At 40.1% G+C, this 14,932-nt stretch overlaps 1 protein-coding gene across 3 annotated transcripts in view; it reads right to left on the reverse strand.

The window, feature by feature from the left end:
* The window catches only part of DGKI (diacylglycerol kinase iota), a 450,344-nt gene that overhangs the window by 212,979 nt on the left and 222,433 nt on the right, over positions 1-14,932 (reverse strand). For 2 of the 3 annotated variants that reach the window (XR_010945642.1, XM_067747120.1), the window contains exons 8-10: positions 13,018-13,134; positions 2,512-2,586; positions 1,771-1,866 (exon numbers count right to left, since the gene is read on the reverse strand). Coding sequence is in view for 2 of the 3 variants with exons in the window: in XM_067747120.1 (XP_067603221.1) it covers positions 1,771-1,866; positions 2,512-2,586; positions 13,018-13,134 (288 nt within the window). In the remaining variant the exon portion in view is untranslated. Of the gene's footprint in view, positions 1-1,770; positions 1,867-2,511; positions 2,587-2,856; positions 2,980-13,017; positions 13,135-14,932 lie in introns of all 3 variants that reach the window. The other variant, XM_067747121.1, reaches the window with a different exon arrangement.

A 14,932-nucleotide genomic window follows, 5' to 3' on the forward strand; every position in this document is an offset into this window, starting at 1 on the left:
GTACACATCTTCCATTTCAGCCACTTCCCTGACACCATTTCCTTATCACTCCCAAGTCACCGCTTGCCTCTGAACTTCCACAGCACTTGCGGTCTGATCCACTCAATTTACAACTCACGTATATTTAACGTTGCTCAGATTCTTTCCCCATTTGCCCCTTTTGTGTCATTAACAAACACGATATCCTTATCACTTAGGCGTCCATGAACTGTTTTCTATTTAGTGAAAGAGGAAGCAAACTTAGATCATCTCTGAAGTCCCCGTCTTTAATAATTCATACAGAGACTGAAACAGCAACAGGCTGTATCTTAACTGGACCGTCCCCTCCTCAAAAGCAGAGATCACCTACAATTTTCTGAATGCCCTAGGGAAAAAGCTGATGATAATTTAACAAAGGCATTTTATATAAAGACTGTTGTGATAAAATATATCAGACATTAATTAGCATGTGGCGGCTCAGGTGGCCAAAATCATGCAGTTAATTACATTAGCTTTGCTCCGTTCCTTGGTCCCCAGCCACACCCCCAACCCTAGTTAGGCTTCAGCGAGACCAGAGATAGAGAGGGGGTAAGATTCAGGGCAAACTGCACCTCGCTCCTGAGAACCTCCCCCAGTGGCAGTGTCAGGCTCACCACCATTACAACGCGAAGGTGGTCATTCAGCAACTCAACAGAGCAGAATGTGGAAAATAGATTCTCTCTCTGCTGACAACACGTTTCTTTTCCCTGTTCTCTACAATGTTAATACAGACTTTTAACACAAGAATTATTATTAAGAATTTTGAAGAAAGGAAGGAAAGGAGGGATAATATTTTCTTTAAATTACAAGCTCCCATAAGAGAAGCTTTCCTATAATTAATGCGATCTGGAAAAATGCCCATTAACTTTAGTAATAAGAACATCATTTTGGATCAATCCTAATTCTACGACTCCCCTCCTTATATGGGGTGACTAAACAGTTTTAAATCTTTTAGTTGTTTAGCGTGATACTCCAGGGAATCTTGTCTCAAAATGTAAAATGTGCACTTCCCTTCATGGACACAGGAAACATTTTATCATCCAGTCTCACATGAAAATAACAGAAAATCAGAGCCCACAGAAGAGTATTGATAAGAAGACTCAGAGAGTGGGAAGAAAACTACATGAGGAGACAAAGACCTGGATTCTAGAACAATTTCAATCCTTTAAAGAGCTGTGTACTTTAGATATGTCATTACATTTAACTTTTCTAAGGCTATGTCTTTATCCTCAAATGAGGTTGATAACTAATGATTCTATAGGGCTTGGGCAAAGACCAAATGAAACCTGTGAAACGTAATATAGTTTTGCTAGCCTTGGTGGTATCTGTTGTTCATGATTATCATGAATAATAAATCATTAATCTCTCTTTCCTCTGAAGACAGGGAAAAAAGCAGTCGGGTCTAAATTACAACAGAAAGATAAGTTCATAAAGGGCTTCCTAACTACAGGAGTTGAGAAACCTGAAACCTAAGAGTTTATAGAATGACCTTTCTTGAAAATCTGTAAGGAAACTATTAGCAGTTAGGTTTTTGAGTACCTCTAGTAAAGCCTTATGTGGAAGTAGAGGGATAGATCCTAGAACCTCTAGGCTTTGCCTAGCCCAGTCATGTGTGAGGCTGTCCCTTGCTGGAGAAACTGGCTGTCTTCCAATGCTAGGGGTCCTACGTGGTGCTATTTCACTTGGTGTTGGGAAATGTGTTTTCAAGAAGGCATCGAAGCCTCCAGGTGAAACTCATGAAAACTGACTTACCTGGTTGCCTCCACTCTTGGGGTTGACAAACACAAGCAAAGGTTTCATGAGAGGAGAAGAGATAGGTTTTATCACAAAAGGACGACCTTTGTTTTCCTAATGAAGAAAGAAAGCAGAACTATTGAGACATACATCTGTGACTTGAAAGGCAGCCCCAAAACAATGAAAGTGAGAAATTACTAGCACCACCGCTACCCCCTTACCCCCCCAAAAAAAAACCCGCCCCACCCTCCCAAAAAAACCTCTGCATCTTGTTTCACAGGGCTAACTCAAAGTAAGCGAGAAAGTATCTCAAGCTACAACTTGCCCCCAAGAATTAAGCCACGTTTTGTTTTTATTCTGTATACTCAAAGCGTTCTAGAAACGTTCTAGCTCTTATCTTCATCTTTATAATCTTTGGGATAATACTTCCACAGACAAGTGCAAATGCTCTGATTCTGAAGTGGCAGGAGGTTTCATATATATATATATATATATTTTTAAGGACTATATATATTTATTTATATACTTATTTATATATATGTGTGTGTGTGTGTGTGTATATATATATATATACATATACATATATATATATATTTTTTTTTTTAAGGAATAGGCAGAATCCCAGTGTGGTTAGAATGAGGTGAAGGAAAGAGTGGCAGGAGATAGATCGGAAAAATATGCTTGGCCAGGTCAAGTCAGACAGAGGCGGCTATGGAAAGGAGGATGGATTTCACTGGACCATCACCCTCAAACACTTACTTCAGTTCCTCTTTTACTGGCTTTTCTTTTAAAGCTTGTTCTCTTCTTCTTCCGATTTGAAGCCTTCAGCGAGTTCTGTAGGGAAAGAAGGGACCACCTGAGCTCGCAGGCAGACGGCCCACGAGCTTTCCCATGCAGAACCATCTAGAAGATGACGGCAGCACATGCTGTTCGACGTTCATGCTTCTCATGCTTTGACACTTCCAAGCCACTGCTCATGGGTAAGCCACACACAGAACCCAGTCGCGTGCTTCAGAGTGAGCGACTGACTCCCCACCACACGGAGAGGCAGGGACTTAGAACCCTGGAGGCTCTCATGGACTCACATAACAACACATGTTATACCTGCCAACCCTCCCAGTAAAAATGGAAGAATCCCAAATTCTCTGAGGGGCTCCAGTCTCCCGCCCAACCAGGTCCGTCTCCCGCCCAACCAAGTTCAAGTTCACCTCCTGGTATGGAGATCACCTATGTGGAAATGTAAAAAAGGAGGCCATTTTTCACGTTTTCCTTTTTCGTTTTTCGTTTTCTCTTTTTACTTTTTATAGGGAATGACCTGTTCATAAAATGACTCAACCCCACTGGAACTTTATGATCCAACTCCCCTATCAGCATTAATGGCTTGGTTTTAAAATGCAAAGACTCGAGTTACTTATAATAATAGAGTGGGAGCCACTGCTCTTCCTTTCTCTGGCTAAAGACCCATTAGTTTAAAAAGTCCTCCCTCCCCTGGTAACACTGATTTTTTTTTTTCTTCTCATAGAATTGCATCCAACTTGCTGAAACACAGTGACCCCAAATTTACATTCCCAGTCTTTCTAGGGATTTTATGGACCCCAACTTTGTGATTATTACAGCTATTTATTCTTAATATTTTATACAGATGCTTTGAGAAGAACCTCTCTCAGGGGACAGTCACAGCTCACTGGCTGAAGACAAGGCAAAGCCAGATTTAATTAGTGAAAAGTCAATAGTTAATTAGATTGCCATCTTCATAAAGGCAAGCTATTACTACCATGTCGTAGAGTTTTACAGTGTTGAAAGCCTGAAATACAAAATTCTTAACTTAAAAGCTTATATAAGTATATACAACTGCATTGTTTGAGCAATTAAATGTTTTCAAACAGCTTGAAGAAACTTAGGTATTTATTCTTCAACATTTTAGAGTACTTTTACTTAGCATTCAAAATAAACCTTAGTCTAGAGTACATATAGTAAAACATCCAAGTTACAAGACTGAAACTATTTAGTTTTTATTTTACTTTCATTTGAACCATGAAAAAAATAAGTTGATTTGTGGCCTGTGCTCACCAAGGATGAAGGAAACTTTCTTGGACAACCATTTGTCCAAGTCTTCAGGTTCTCTGAATCTCCCCAGAAATCGGAAGTTCATGGGTGTTCGAGATTCCAGGTGATCTGTCATCACTCACTCTAGACTATACTTCTCCTGCAAACAGATCTCCAAATTTCTGAATTCCTCTTTAAATGGGTGTACTGCCGTGCCCCTCTTTGGGAAACTTTTGCATTCTTCGAGTATTTGCTATATTTTGACTACTTTCAGTTTTATTAAAAGGGAAGAAAAAATTACTTGGAACCTTTAAACTTTTAATCAGCCAAATATTCCAAGAAGAATGCTGAAAACTATTAGACCGACAGAAGCTGTATCTACCTGATGGCACTCAGTGATGCTCTGAGTGCTGGTACTTGGGCCCCAACAAACATTCTTATTTAATTTGTTTGGGGTGAAGCCCAGGCAAAGATACTTTTTAAAAGCTCCCCAGAATAGAATAATAAAATAAAATAAAAGCTCCCCAGGGAATTCGAATGTGTAGCCGGGGTTGAGAACCCCTGTTTGAAGTACAAAGGGCAGAGTGAGTAGCCATATGTACTGCGGTAAAGCCAATCACCGCGGTGAGGAACGTGAGGTGTGGGATCTGCCAGGCTCGGTGTAAATTCTGAACCACCCTGTCACTTAGATCTGTGACCTTGGCCGAGTCAGTCAAACTTCTGAAATAACAGTTTCTTAATTTTAAAATGAAGTTGATAATACCTACCTCACAGGACAGTTGTGGAGTTTAAACAAGAAAAAGGATGTGAAGCAGTTAACTTGGTATCCGTCCCATGAGAAGCACTTCCATAAATGCCAGTTGCCTCGTTCATAGCTCTAGATCCCCAACACCCAGCACGAATGCCCGGCACATGGTATGAACTCAAATCGTTGTGGAAATAATAAACCAATAGTTTTAGAGTTCACGACATTGAGTGAGTCTGTCCCGATTTTGAAAAGGATCCTTGGGAAGTGAGTGATTGTTTCCTAACTTCTTGGCTGTTTTCATTCATTTAGTGCCAAGAGAAAGGCAGGACCCCGAGCGCTTGCAGGAACACACTGTCGGCCTTGCTTCTTGACAGCACTCAATAATTAAACTCCAAGAGGTAGGTCGAATGCATCAAGCTGAGGTTGTTTCCTAAACTTGCCTGATCACAGAAATCACAGTCCTTCAGGTGATTCTGATGATCAAGTATGTTTGAGAAACAGAGGGTTAGAAAAACACATCAAAATGAGGCTTGATGTCCGAAAACAGGGCAGGCGGGGAGCTCAACTCTAACAGGGAACAGACACACAAAACGGCCTTTGTTTGAAACACAGATACAAGTGCTTCTGAGCCTCACCGAGCCACACGCATCTGAGGCCATCATCCCACAGAACAAGAAGGGGGCAAAAATAAAGCACGGTGGTTGACTTACAGTACCTGGACGCTTCTATGTGAGCTCTGAGTAAGCTTACAGCCCTATGGATGGTCAAATAGCAAGAGATAAGCAGTACGGAACTTCACAGCACACATCCAAATTCCCCAGGCTTCCTTCTGTTCCCGTGTAAATATGTATCTCTGTCTCAATATATCACATCTTTTAGAAGGCAGCGTAATTCAACGAGGAACAGATGGACGTGAAGGCAGATTCGGGCTGTGTTTTGGCCAAGACAAGTCTTCTAGCCTTGCTTATCCACACTAACACTTACCCTGCCTGGTCAGTATTGTGAGAGCTAAACGAAACATGCTTTCCAAGAATGTGAAAATTATGCCAAGACGTTATTGTCTAGAATTGTTGGTGATACAGTCAAGAAACCTTTAATACTTGTCCTGTGTCCTAAAACAAAGCAGCCCTCTTAACAAAGGCGGCTAACTCAGTGATACAAAGGGTTCACTTTGCAAGTTCAACACGTTCCAAACAGTGAAATACTGTGCTCTCATTTGGATTTTTACATTCTTCCGATTCCAACAGCATTCACCCCCTGTACATTCTGTGCCCACTCTTTTGTTAAAGTCCTAAGAAAAGATAAAGGCCTTTTGTTTTCTTGTACCAGGTATTGGGCAGAATTACCTTGCCACAAAAATGATCCTATCAACACAATCTTTATCATAGCTATGACTCCTTCCTGGGCTGTTACAAAATCTTAGGGGGGAATCACCCAGCTGTGAATGAAGCCTAACGTACTACTCTTATTACCCTTCAGGGATTTCCTCGGGTGATGGGATCACAAAGGATCTAAATAATAACAGATCTAAAGAGAAGATATCTCACTTCATCATTCCAAATGAAGGCCTCCTCCATCATACACTGGACAAAACTCTGATGGATAATAAGAGAGCAATCCATGGACTTTGTCTATTCAAGAACGTTCTCACTCTGCCCTGCTTCAGCCGTACCATTGCAGCAAAGGTTGCTGTGAGGACAGGTAAGCAGAAGGATCAAGAAAACTCATTCCAAAGTTAAGGACAGGGTCTCTGCAGCTTCTCAGGCGTATTCGGCCAAATCACAGCAAGTATCGCTTGACTTTTAGAACTAATCAAAGGAAGTCACTTGGGCATTGAGGGAGATTGTTGGCCATTGCTATTACATATCATGGGGTCCCCAGCATTTTAAGATCATCCAGTCATAAGGAATAAGGACTAGCATGAAGAAAGGCAACGCAAGGCTAGGCAGGAGTTGATAGCGACATTTTTATAAGTAGACCATTAGAAAGAGTATGAATATCCATTGGTAAGGAGTTGGCTTAAATTAACTGTATCCATAGTGTGGGACATATACAGTAGTTTTCAAAAGAGTCAAATCTGTATGTATTAATATAGACTTTTCCCTATGATTTTTTTTTAACTGGGAAAGCCAAATTTTAAAGCATTAAGTGGAGAACGATGTTAGTTATTAAAAATGCAGTGTCCCCCCCCCAAACTTAACCCACGAAAAGTTCACGTCACACAGGTCTTGCTCCACCAGCTCCAAGTGCTTACACTCGCATCTGAACATCTTTAACGCGTTCATCCAGTCAAAATATCGTCTGCTAACATTTTCAGTCCAAACACTGACATCTGTAACTTTAAATATACGTTTACTTTATATCAACAGATTCGGGTTTGGTTGTTGAAATTTGGTTTTCTTGTCATTTTAATTCCTTCCAGTCATCTACCGTCCATCATCTTTTAACTTCTAGGTCTCTCTAAGTAATCTGGTGACGAAACCCAGCAAATCATCCAGGCAGCCCTCATTTCCCTTACCATCAAACTTTCATGCAGCTCCCAACTCCACAGCTGGTCACGGAGTAATTATCCACTCAGAACCAGCCATCTTTCAACAGAGAAGGAAAATATATGGTTTAATTCCACCTCTTTACAACCCACTTCTCCTGACCATTATACACTCCAGCAGATTTCCTTTACTCTTCTTCTCTCACCTGTTTAGACACAAACATCACAAATAAAGCTGACTTTATTTGATGACCCATCTTCACTGCTGTTCTCAGTTATGTCCTACCAACTTGCATTGTTCTTCCTCATCCTTCTTCCCAGGGATGCCACCCACATCCTTCAAAACCAAGCACAAATGACAGATTTTCCACTGAGCCTAGGCTGCTCTCCACGACTGAAGCTGCTCAATTCTCCTTCATGCCTTCCCTGTGTTTCTACATCTTAGGTGGCATTTACCTCTCTCTGCCTCAGATGTGTAGGCATCTCACTGACCAGGGCTATTTCAACCAACCTGTCTGGCCCCTTCCTCTCACCACCATATATGTATCTCTCCCACGAGATGAACACTGATCAAAAAGACAAACCTTCCCAGACATCTGAAAGCTACTCTTTCATTAAAGATTTACATGTGGCTGAATTCCTCTCCAGAATCCACAAATACCCTGACCAATGATTTAGATGGTTGTGTCTATTTTCCCCACTGGGGAGTACACTCTTTGTGGACATCAAATGAACATCTGATTCATCTTTGGACCTCTCACTGCATGTAACAGCATCTTTGAATGTGGTTAATTAAACATTTACTTAATTCAGTTAAGTCTCTTCTCCTTTATCGTTTTTAAGCAGTGTCATAGAAAAATAAAGAAATATATAAAGAAGGAAAGATATATAAATTCTAAAAGTCAAAAAACATTTTATCTGTTCTTTATCTACTTTCCAAATTCTATTTTTTTTTATCATTTCCCAATACCTCCAACAAATTCTCTAATCTTACTGCTCCCACACCATCACTAACAGGTTGCCACCCATACTCTACACTCTACAAACTATAGTTTTTATGGTCATCAATGTTCTGGCCCCAAACACAGGGACTTTTCTCAATCCTTGTGATTTTTTTCATGTCTACAGAATTTAACATTGATGATTGCCCTATTTTTCTTTTCATTTTTAATAATGAAACTTTAATGCAACCATAGTTCTCTCTCTATCTCGCAGGATTCTCTCCCTCCTCTCACTTTCTGGGTATGGATGTTCTCCCAGTCTTCTTCCGTTCTTTTATTCAGTAAATGATCAGGTCTTGACTCTCTCCCATGGCATAGGCATTGTGCTAGTGAATACACAATCCCACTACAGTGTGAAATACAACAGTTATAGTAGTATTTCAAGGTGCACTTGGAAACAGAGTAGGTGCCAGGCTATGGCCCCTGTCCTTGTCTACTTCTACCCTCTCCATTGGAAATCTCATCCTCTTTACATCCTCTTTCACCGTAATACAGATGGTTCAGGGATCAGTAACTTCTATCTTGACCCCCGTATGACTACCCACTGCTGCTATCTGCTATTGTGCGGCTTCACCTGATACCCTGCACCCCTAAAAGTCAACAAGAAGGAAAATAACAAGAGCTAACATTTGAGTGGTTACAATGAGCCGGGTGCTGTCCTGTGTGTTTTATTTTTTCTTTTTTAGTTCATTAGTCCTCACGAAAGCCCTATGAGTTAGGTACTAGTATTATTTAACCTTTGCAGCTGAGAAACTGAAACAGAAGAGATTAAGTTGAGATTAACCAAGTTAGTAAGTGGCAGAGCAAGGTTATGAACCCAGGCAGCCTGGCTTGCAAGCCAGAGCTCTTCAGAACTACTCTATTGCAACCCTGCCCCCAAGCTCATCATACACTACCCTTTACATAGAACTTAGTTAATTGATTAAATTACTTAATGGCATTGGAGCCCGGAGGAGGAGGGACCACCAAAATTTTAAAACTGATTCAGCAAGGCTGGCTACAGTAACACGGTAAGGCAGCATGGCATATCATTAAAAGTTTGGTTTCCAGAATCACAGTTCTTGGGTTCAAATGCCATCTCAAACTATTCAATAATTATATAGTCCCAGCTAATTTATTTGACTTTTCTATTCCTTACTTTCCTTAGCTGCAAAATGGGACTAATAGGATACCTGCCCCATAGAGCACTGTGATGATGAGATACTGAAGGTAAAGTACTTAAAATATTTCCTAACACATGTAAAGCGTTCAATAAATGTTAGCTTTCATTCTTATTATTACGATGTCCTGAATCATAGAACGTAATAAAAAGGTGCGTGATGAAAAAAATTTTGGACTTTAGCATCCAGACTGTGAACTACTCTCCAAAAAACACCCCCACCAACCAGCCACTTAATAAAAGTTGCTAAGATACCAACTTATTATCCTGAAAATTTAAGGGCAAACAAGTAAGCATTTTTTATGTATTTGCTGGTCATAAGGGAAAGGTCTCTTTATAGAAAAATTGTAGCTAAAAAATGAAGAGTAAAAACTGGAAAAATCACCCTTTAGCAACCCCTAATGAAATAACAGATTTAGGTAACAATCCTTAACGGATAAAATTATAGATGAAAGACTGATGGACAACTTTATAACAGATGGATTAGGATGACAGCTCCTGAATTCACAGATCAATCTTAACGTCACTAAGAGTGAACAACCTGATATTATGTTCCTTTAAAAGCTACACTATAGAAAAAGATACCATCACCCATATTGTCCTTTTGCCAAGAAATTAAACCTGAATCTAATGTCTTTATATCTAAATATTTCTACAAGAAATATGGGCCATACAGAAAATCATTTTAAACCACAATAATAAAATCATTTAATAACACAATAATCAGCCAAAATTAAAATATGAGATATTCTACAGGTTAAGTGACCCAATTTATTCAATAAATAAATGGCAGGAAAAATAAGAGAGGAGATTGCTATAGATTAAAAGAGATTTAAGAGATCAGTCAACTAAAAGGCAGTTGTAGACTCTGGATCCTAATTTGAAAAAAAATAGCTGTGAAAAAAGATATATTTGAAACAACCAGAAAATATTTTAAGGATGCCACCTCAAATTATTTAATTTTGATGGGTGAGATAATTGTATGTAGTTGTCTTTCTAAAGTGTTATCTTTTCAGGAAACAAAATGAAGCATTTACAGATTAAGTGGTATGCGAAAATCTGCTTTAAAATACTCTAGCAAAAGAAAAAAAGGAAGACTTCCACTTTGGGGAAGACAGAGTAAATGGGGTGGGACCAGGAGAAAAATGGATGTGGCTCTGAAAAGGTAACATAGGGATACCTGCGGTGATGGAATTGGTCTGTGTCTTGACTAATCAATGTCAAGATCCTTGCTGTGATGTTATACTATGATCCTGCAAGATGTTACCATGAGGGGAAAGTTTGTAAGGGGTACATGGGATCCTTCAGTGTTATTTCTTCCAACTGCATGTGAATTTCAAAACAAATTTAACTACAAAAAAGAAAATATGGTGTGGCAGGGGTTAGGTGAAACAATAATAGCAGAAAAGTTCAGGGTTATACACTTTTATGCTCAAGTGTCTTATTTAGTTATTTTAATGTTTACTAGTATCGGCATTGCAGACCCGTTCCTTTTCAGAAAAGATGAATATAGAAAAAGATGTTTAATGATATAACATACCAATAACTAAGGGTTATTATTTAGACATAGGATGAGAAAAGCATTGATTGAAATGAAGACCAAGAAGGACCTGACCTCAGACAGGAATATATCAGGTATATGAGGTCTTGGTTCCAGAATTCTGACAGTGAGTTAAAATCTGTATATTTAAATGTAATGTTGAACAAGACACATAGTAAAGAAGTGCTTTTATAGGAAGAGATGAATGAGTATGATGTTTTGTCAGTAGTATTCCTTATAGGAAAGAAATAAGTGACTAGTTAGAAAGAAGTGACGACTAATGTGTTACTGAATATTGCAACAACAATTCAGGATGTGAAATGATAATTGCAGAGTTTGTGTTTCAAGTCAAATTTCTGTATTATCTGTGGTGCTTCAGGTATAGAATCTGTTTTATGTCTTTATGAACATTAAAAATATCTGTGACACCAAAAAACAAAGTTCATGGTTATGGAATTCATTATGACCTTCTCTTCCTCTTCACTTGCTTGAAAATTTCCACAACCAAAAGAATTTTTAAAGTTTAGAAAAGTAAACTTAGAATTTCTCTGCAGAGTGGTAGTCTTCTGATTTTTCTGTTCTATCTTCAGGGGCCCAAAATCCCATACCACTAGGTCATCCTACACACTCATGCTAGTTGTTTCCTTCTAAAATACAGTTTTCCTCTATCACTCCTTTGCTTAAAAGGATAAAGTTTACATGAATCAAAAATCTCCCCCAGCCAGGCCTGAGCAACCTTATGCTCATGCCCTACACACCTCCTACACAAACCTTCCACAGCACTCAACCTAGTCTCACGGTCCCATGAAGATAATTTTGGACAAAGTATCCTTGCTTGTGCCATTCTCCTGTTGGTCATTTCCTTCTCCACTGACCTCAATCCCACCCATCTGTAAGGAGGCAGAATGAAATCCACCTGCTTCATGAAGCTCTCCCTGATCTTTCCTTAAAATAACTATATGGTTCTTCAGAGCAAGAATTGTCTATTATATCACAATGCCTAGTAGCCTTCTTGATACCATCAAGGTTTTTGATGAAAAACGTGTTGATTTAACTGAATATTTACTATACAGCACATGGAGAGATTACTGAATTTTAGGGGAAAAACACACACAAAGAAGTAAAAATGTTAAAGAGGTTTTAAAATAACACCAAATTGGCAATCAGTACACCTGAATCTCAGACATAGTACTGTAATTGACTTGCTATGTCACCTTGGACAACCTACTTAGCATCTTGTGACATTCAGCTCTAAAATGTAAAAATAACTAGATGTTTCATTTTTTAATGTGTAGATACTGTACTCGCCTCTGGAAAACAGTTCCCAAGGGCTTCCATGGATTGTAACTTGAAAAGATGATTCCTACATGTTACTCATCAGAGGCAAAACTTTTATATAAAACACATGAAGCAAAACAGTGTCCCTGATCTACCAGTTTTTAAATAAAACTGAGTCAATGAGAATACACTACATGATAATTTTGGAGACCATCTGAAGTAGGACTGCCATATCTTTTAAAGATACTACATTCAAGAAGACTCCCTAAGGTACCCGCACCCCGGGGGAGGTATAATCTTCTCCCTGTAACATTAAAAGTCTGCCATCCCATAACTTGGAGATGACTATCTAAGATGTACAGTACAAAGGTAGAAACGTTTCTATCACAGATTAGGACCTTGTTGAAAAACTACCAAGGTCTCCCAGAATATAGCAGCCGAGACTCTCCAGGACAGAAAGTACAATGAGGATGGAATACAGAATGAGATTAGATGTTAAGAGGATAAATTCTACTTTGCCTTAAGAAAAGAGTGTTGCTCTCTAAGCAGGCCTTGTGTACTGGGGAAGGTCATGACCCACAGTCTGCATTCGGGTTGGAAGTGGTGGTAATAGCAACCAAACAATGGCACAGAGCGCCCTCACAGCCACTCCCTGGGGTTGCCCAGGCTGGAAGAGAAGAGAGTTGTGTGAGAATCAGCTGTACCCACTACGGGTCCTTAATGAACTCAGGAGAGCACCCATCAAAGAGAACATTAGCACCTGAGTGGGGAGGAAACACTCCTGCTGTGGAACTTTGATTTCTTTAGGAGGTGGAGGCTGGTTCCATGAGAGAGCCCAACGCAGAACCGTGATGGGCTAATGGGATGAGCTGGGAAGCAGAGGACCTTGGGGATGAGTGAGCAGAGACTGTAAGAACCCAGAGATTCGTCAGGGGGAGAAAAGCAAGAAGCAGCAGTTACTTTTTCTCTGTGCTGGCCCAGCAGCACCAGGGTTCCGGCAGTTACCTGAGGTTTCTTCACCTTAATGATCCAGGTGGGCGGGACAATAACAGCAGCGTGAGCCCCCAGGGAGCAGGGTTCCTCAATCTGGTGCAGCATGAAGCAGGTCACCTTATTGTGAAACTAAAGGGAAAAACAGGCCAGTAAACAATTCTGTGCAAAGGACGATGCTGCCACAAGAAGGAATAAGTGCATGTATACATACATACACACACACACACACACTCTCTCTCTCTCTCTCTGAGGTCACACGCTCTGGTCACTGCCCAACCAGCCCCAAGAACTTAGAGACCAGATTTCAAATTCATTCCACTTTACAAACTGATAACGATTGATAACAAGAAATCCATCTTACAGGACAAGCCGGCTAAAATTTGATAAGCTTTTAATAGGATATTTACATAAAGATGTTAGAGACTTGGAGGGGTCTATGAAGGCTAACTTTGCACATGATTTTGTTTCACTTGGCTGGCGCTGGTGACAGACTTGGTTGATCTGGGACGATGTCCAGAAGGAAACGAAGGCAAGCAGAAAGGCAATGCCGACCATCTGCCTCTCTTTTTTCTATCCATAGATGTAAATCCTTCCCAGGTCGTCCTTCCAGTGTAGGGGACCCAGGAAGGAAGATGTCTCTTCTACAGAGCTGTTAATCCGAGAGGGAACAAAAAGACTGCTTCTGCTAGGTTTGTCTAGGACCACCGAAAAAATAATGGTCCTGTCATACTTGGCAAGTCTAAAGTGCTTTTGGTTTTTGAAAGGAAGTAGACTAATGATCATAATGATACCACAGTTCTAGGGGCTTTATACCCCAATGGACTGAGTAACCTTAGGCCAATCACATGTTTTTTTTTTGATGTTGAGGGTAGGAGTTTATTTTTATTAATTTATTTATTTTCGCTGTGTTGGGTCTTTGTTTCTGTGCGAGGGCTTTCTCTAGCTGTGGCAAGCGGGGGCCACTCTTCATCGCGGTGCGCGGGCCTCTCACTGTCGTGGCCTCTCTTGTTGCGGAGCACAGGCTCCAGACGCGCAGGCTCAGTAGTTGTGGCTCATGGGCCCAGTCGCTCCGCGGCATGTGGGATCCTCCCAAACCAGGGCTCGAACCCATGTCCCCTGCATTAGCAGGCAGATTCTCAACCACTGCGCCACCAGGGAAGCCCAGGCCAATCACATTTTCAATCATCTTTTCTGGTGACTGTGAAGTGATAATGAGTGGTAACATTTGTTTTCTAATGAACATAAAATCCCCATTAAATTAACATTAGCTTCTACTTGGATTATACTTAACTATGACCACATAATTTGTCATCTTAACTGAAACAATTTTAAGAATGAAAGGGAGCACTGGTAATAATTATGCTGGAACAGCAGACATAAATTAGGGCTGTTTCAGGAAAACTGGCAAATATAGCCACCCCAATTATGTCACATCAAGGAAATTGTCTTTATCGCTGAATATCTTCAAGATCTGACATTATCCATGGCAAATTACTAAATTAATTAAGCGTGAAATACTAATTAATAAAATAAATAATTCCCCCTACCACCAGTTACTTGTGATCTGCAAACAATTTGCTATACCAGAGAAATGTCATTTGAATTCCTTCTTTAGAAAGTGATTTTCTTTTAGCAATTCAAATAAACCCCCAAATGAATGGCCATTGCATTTCTAAAATGGTAGGGATCTCAGAGACTGCCTACTCCAACTCTCTCAATTTATACTCGAGTAATCTCTAATCTAGAGAGACTAAGAGGTATGTCCAAAACCGCAGGACTTCTAAGTGGTAGAGTCAGGACCTGAATCCATGAAACCCAGCTCCCAAACCCAGTTTTATTTTCTGCTGCAGGAAGCACCCATAGAAGGCACTTAATTGTTTGACATCAGATATCCTAGAAGGAATTACCTGTAGCGTTAAAATACACC

The sequence above is a fragment of the Pseudorca crassidens genome, chromosome 8 (assembly GCF_039906515.1).
Source record: "Pseudorca crassidens isolate mPseCra1 chromosome 8, mPseCra1.hap1, whole genome shotgun sequence".
Classification (NCBI taxonomy): Eukaryota; Metazoa; Chordata; class Mammalia; order Artiodactyla; family Delphinidae; genus Pseudorca; species Pseudorca crassidens.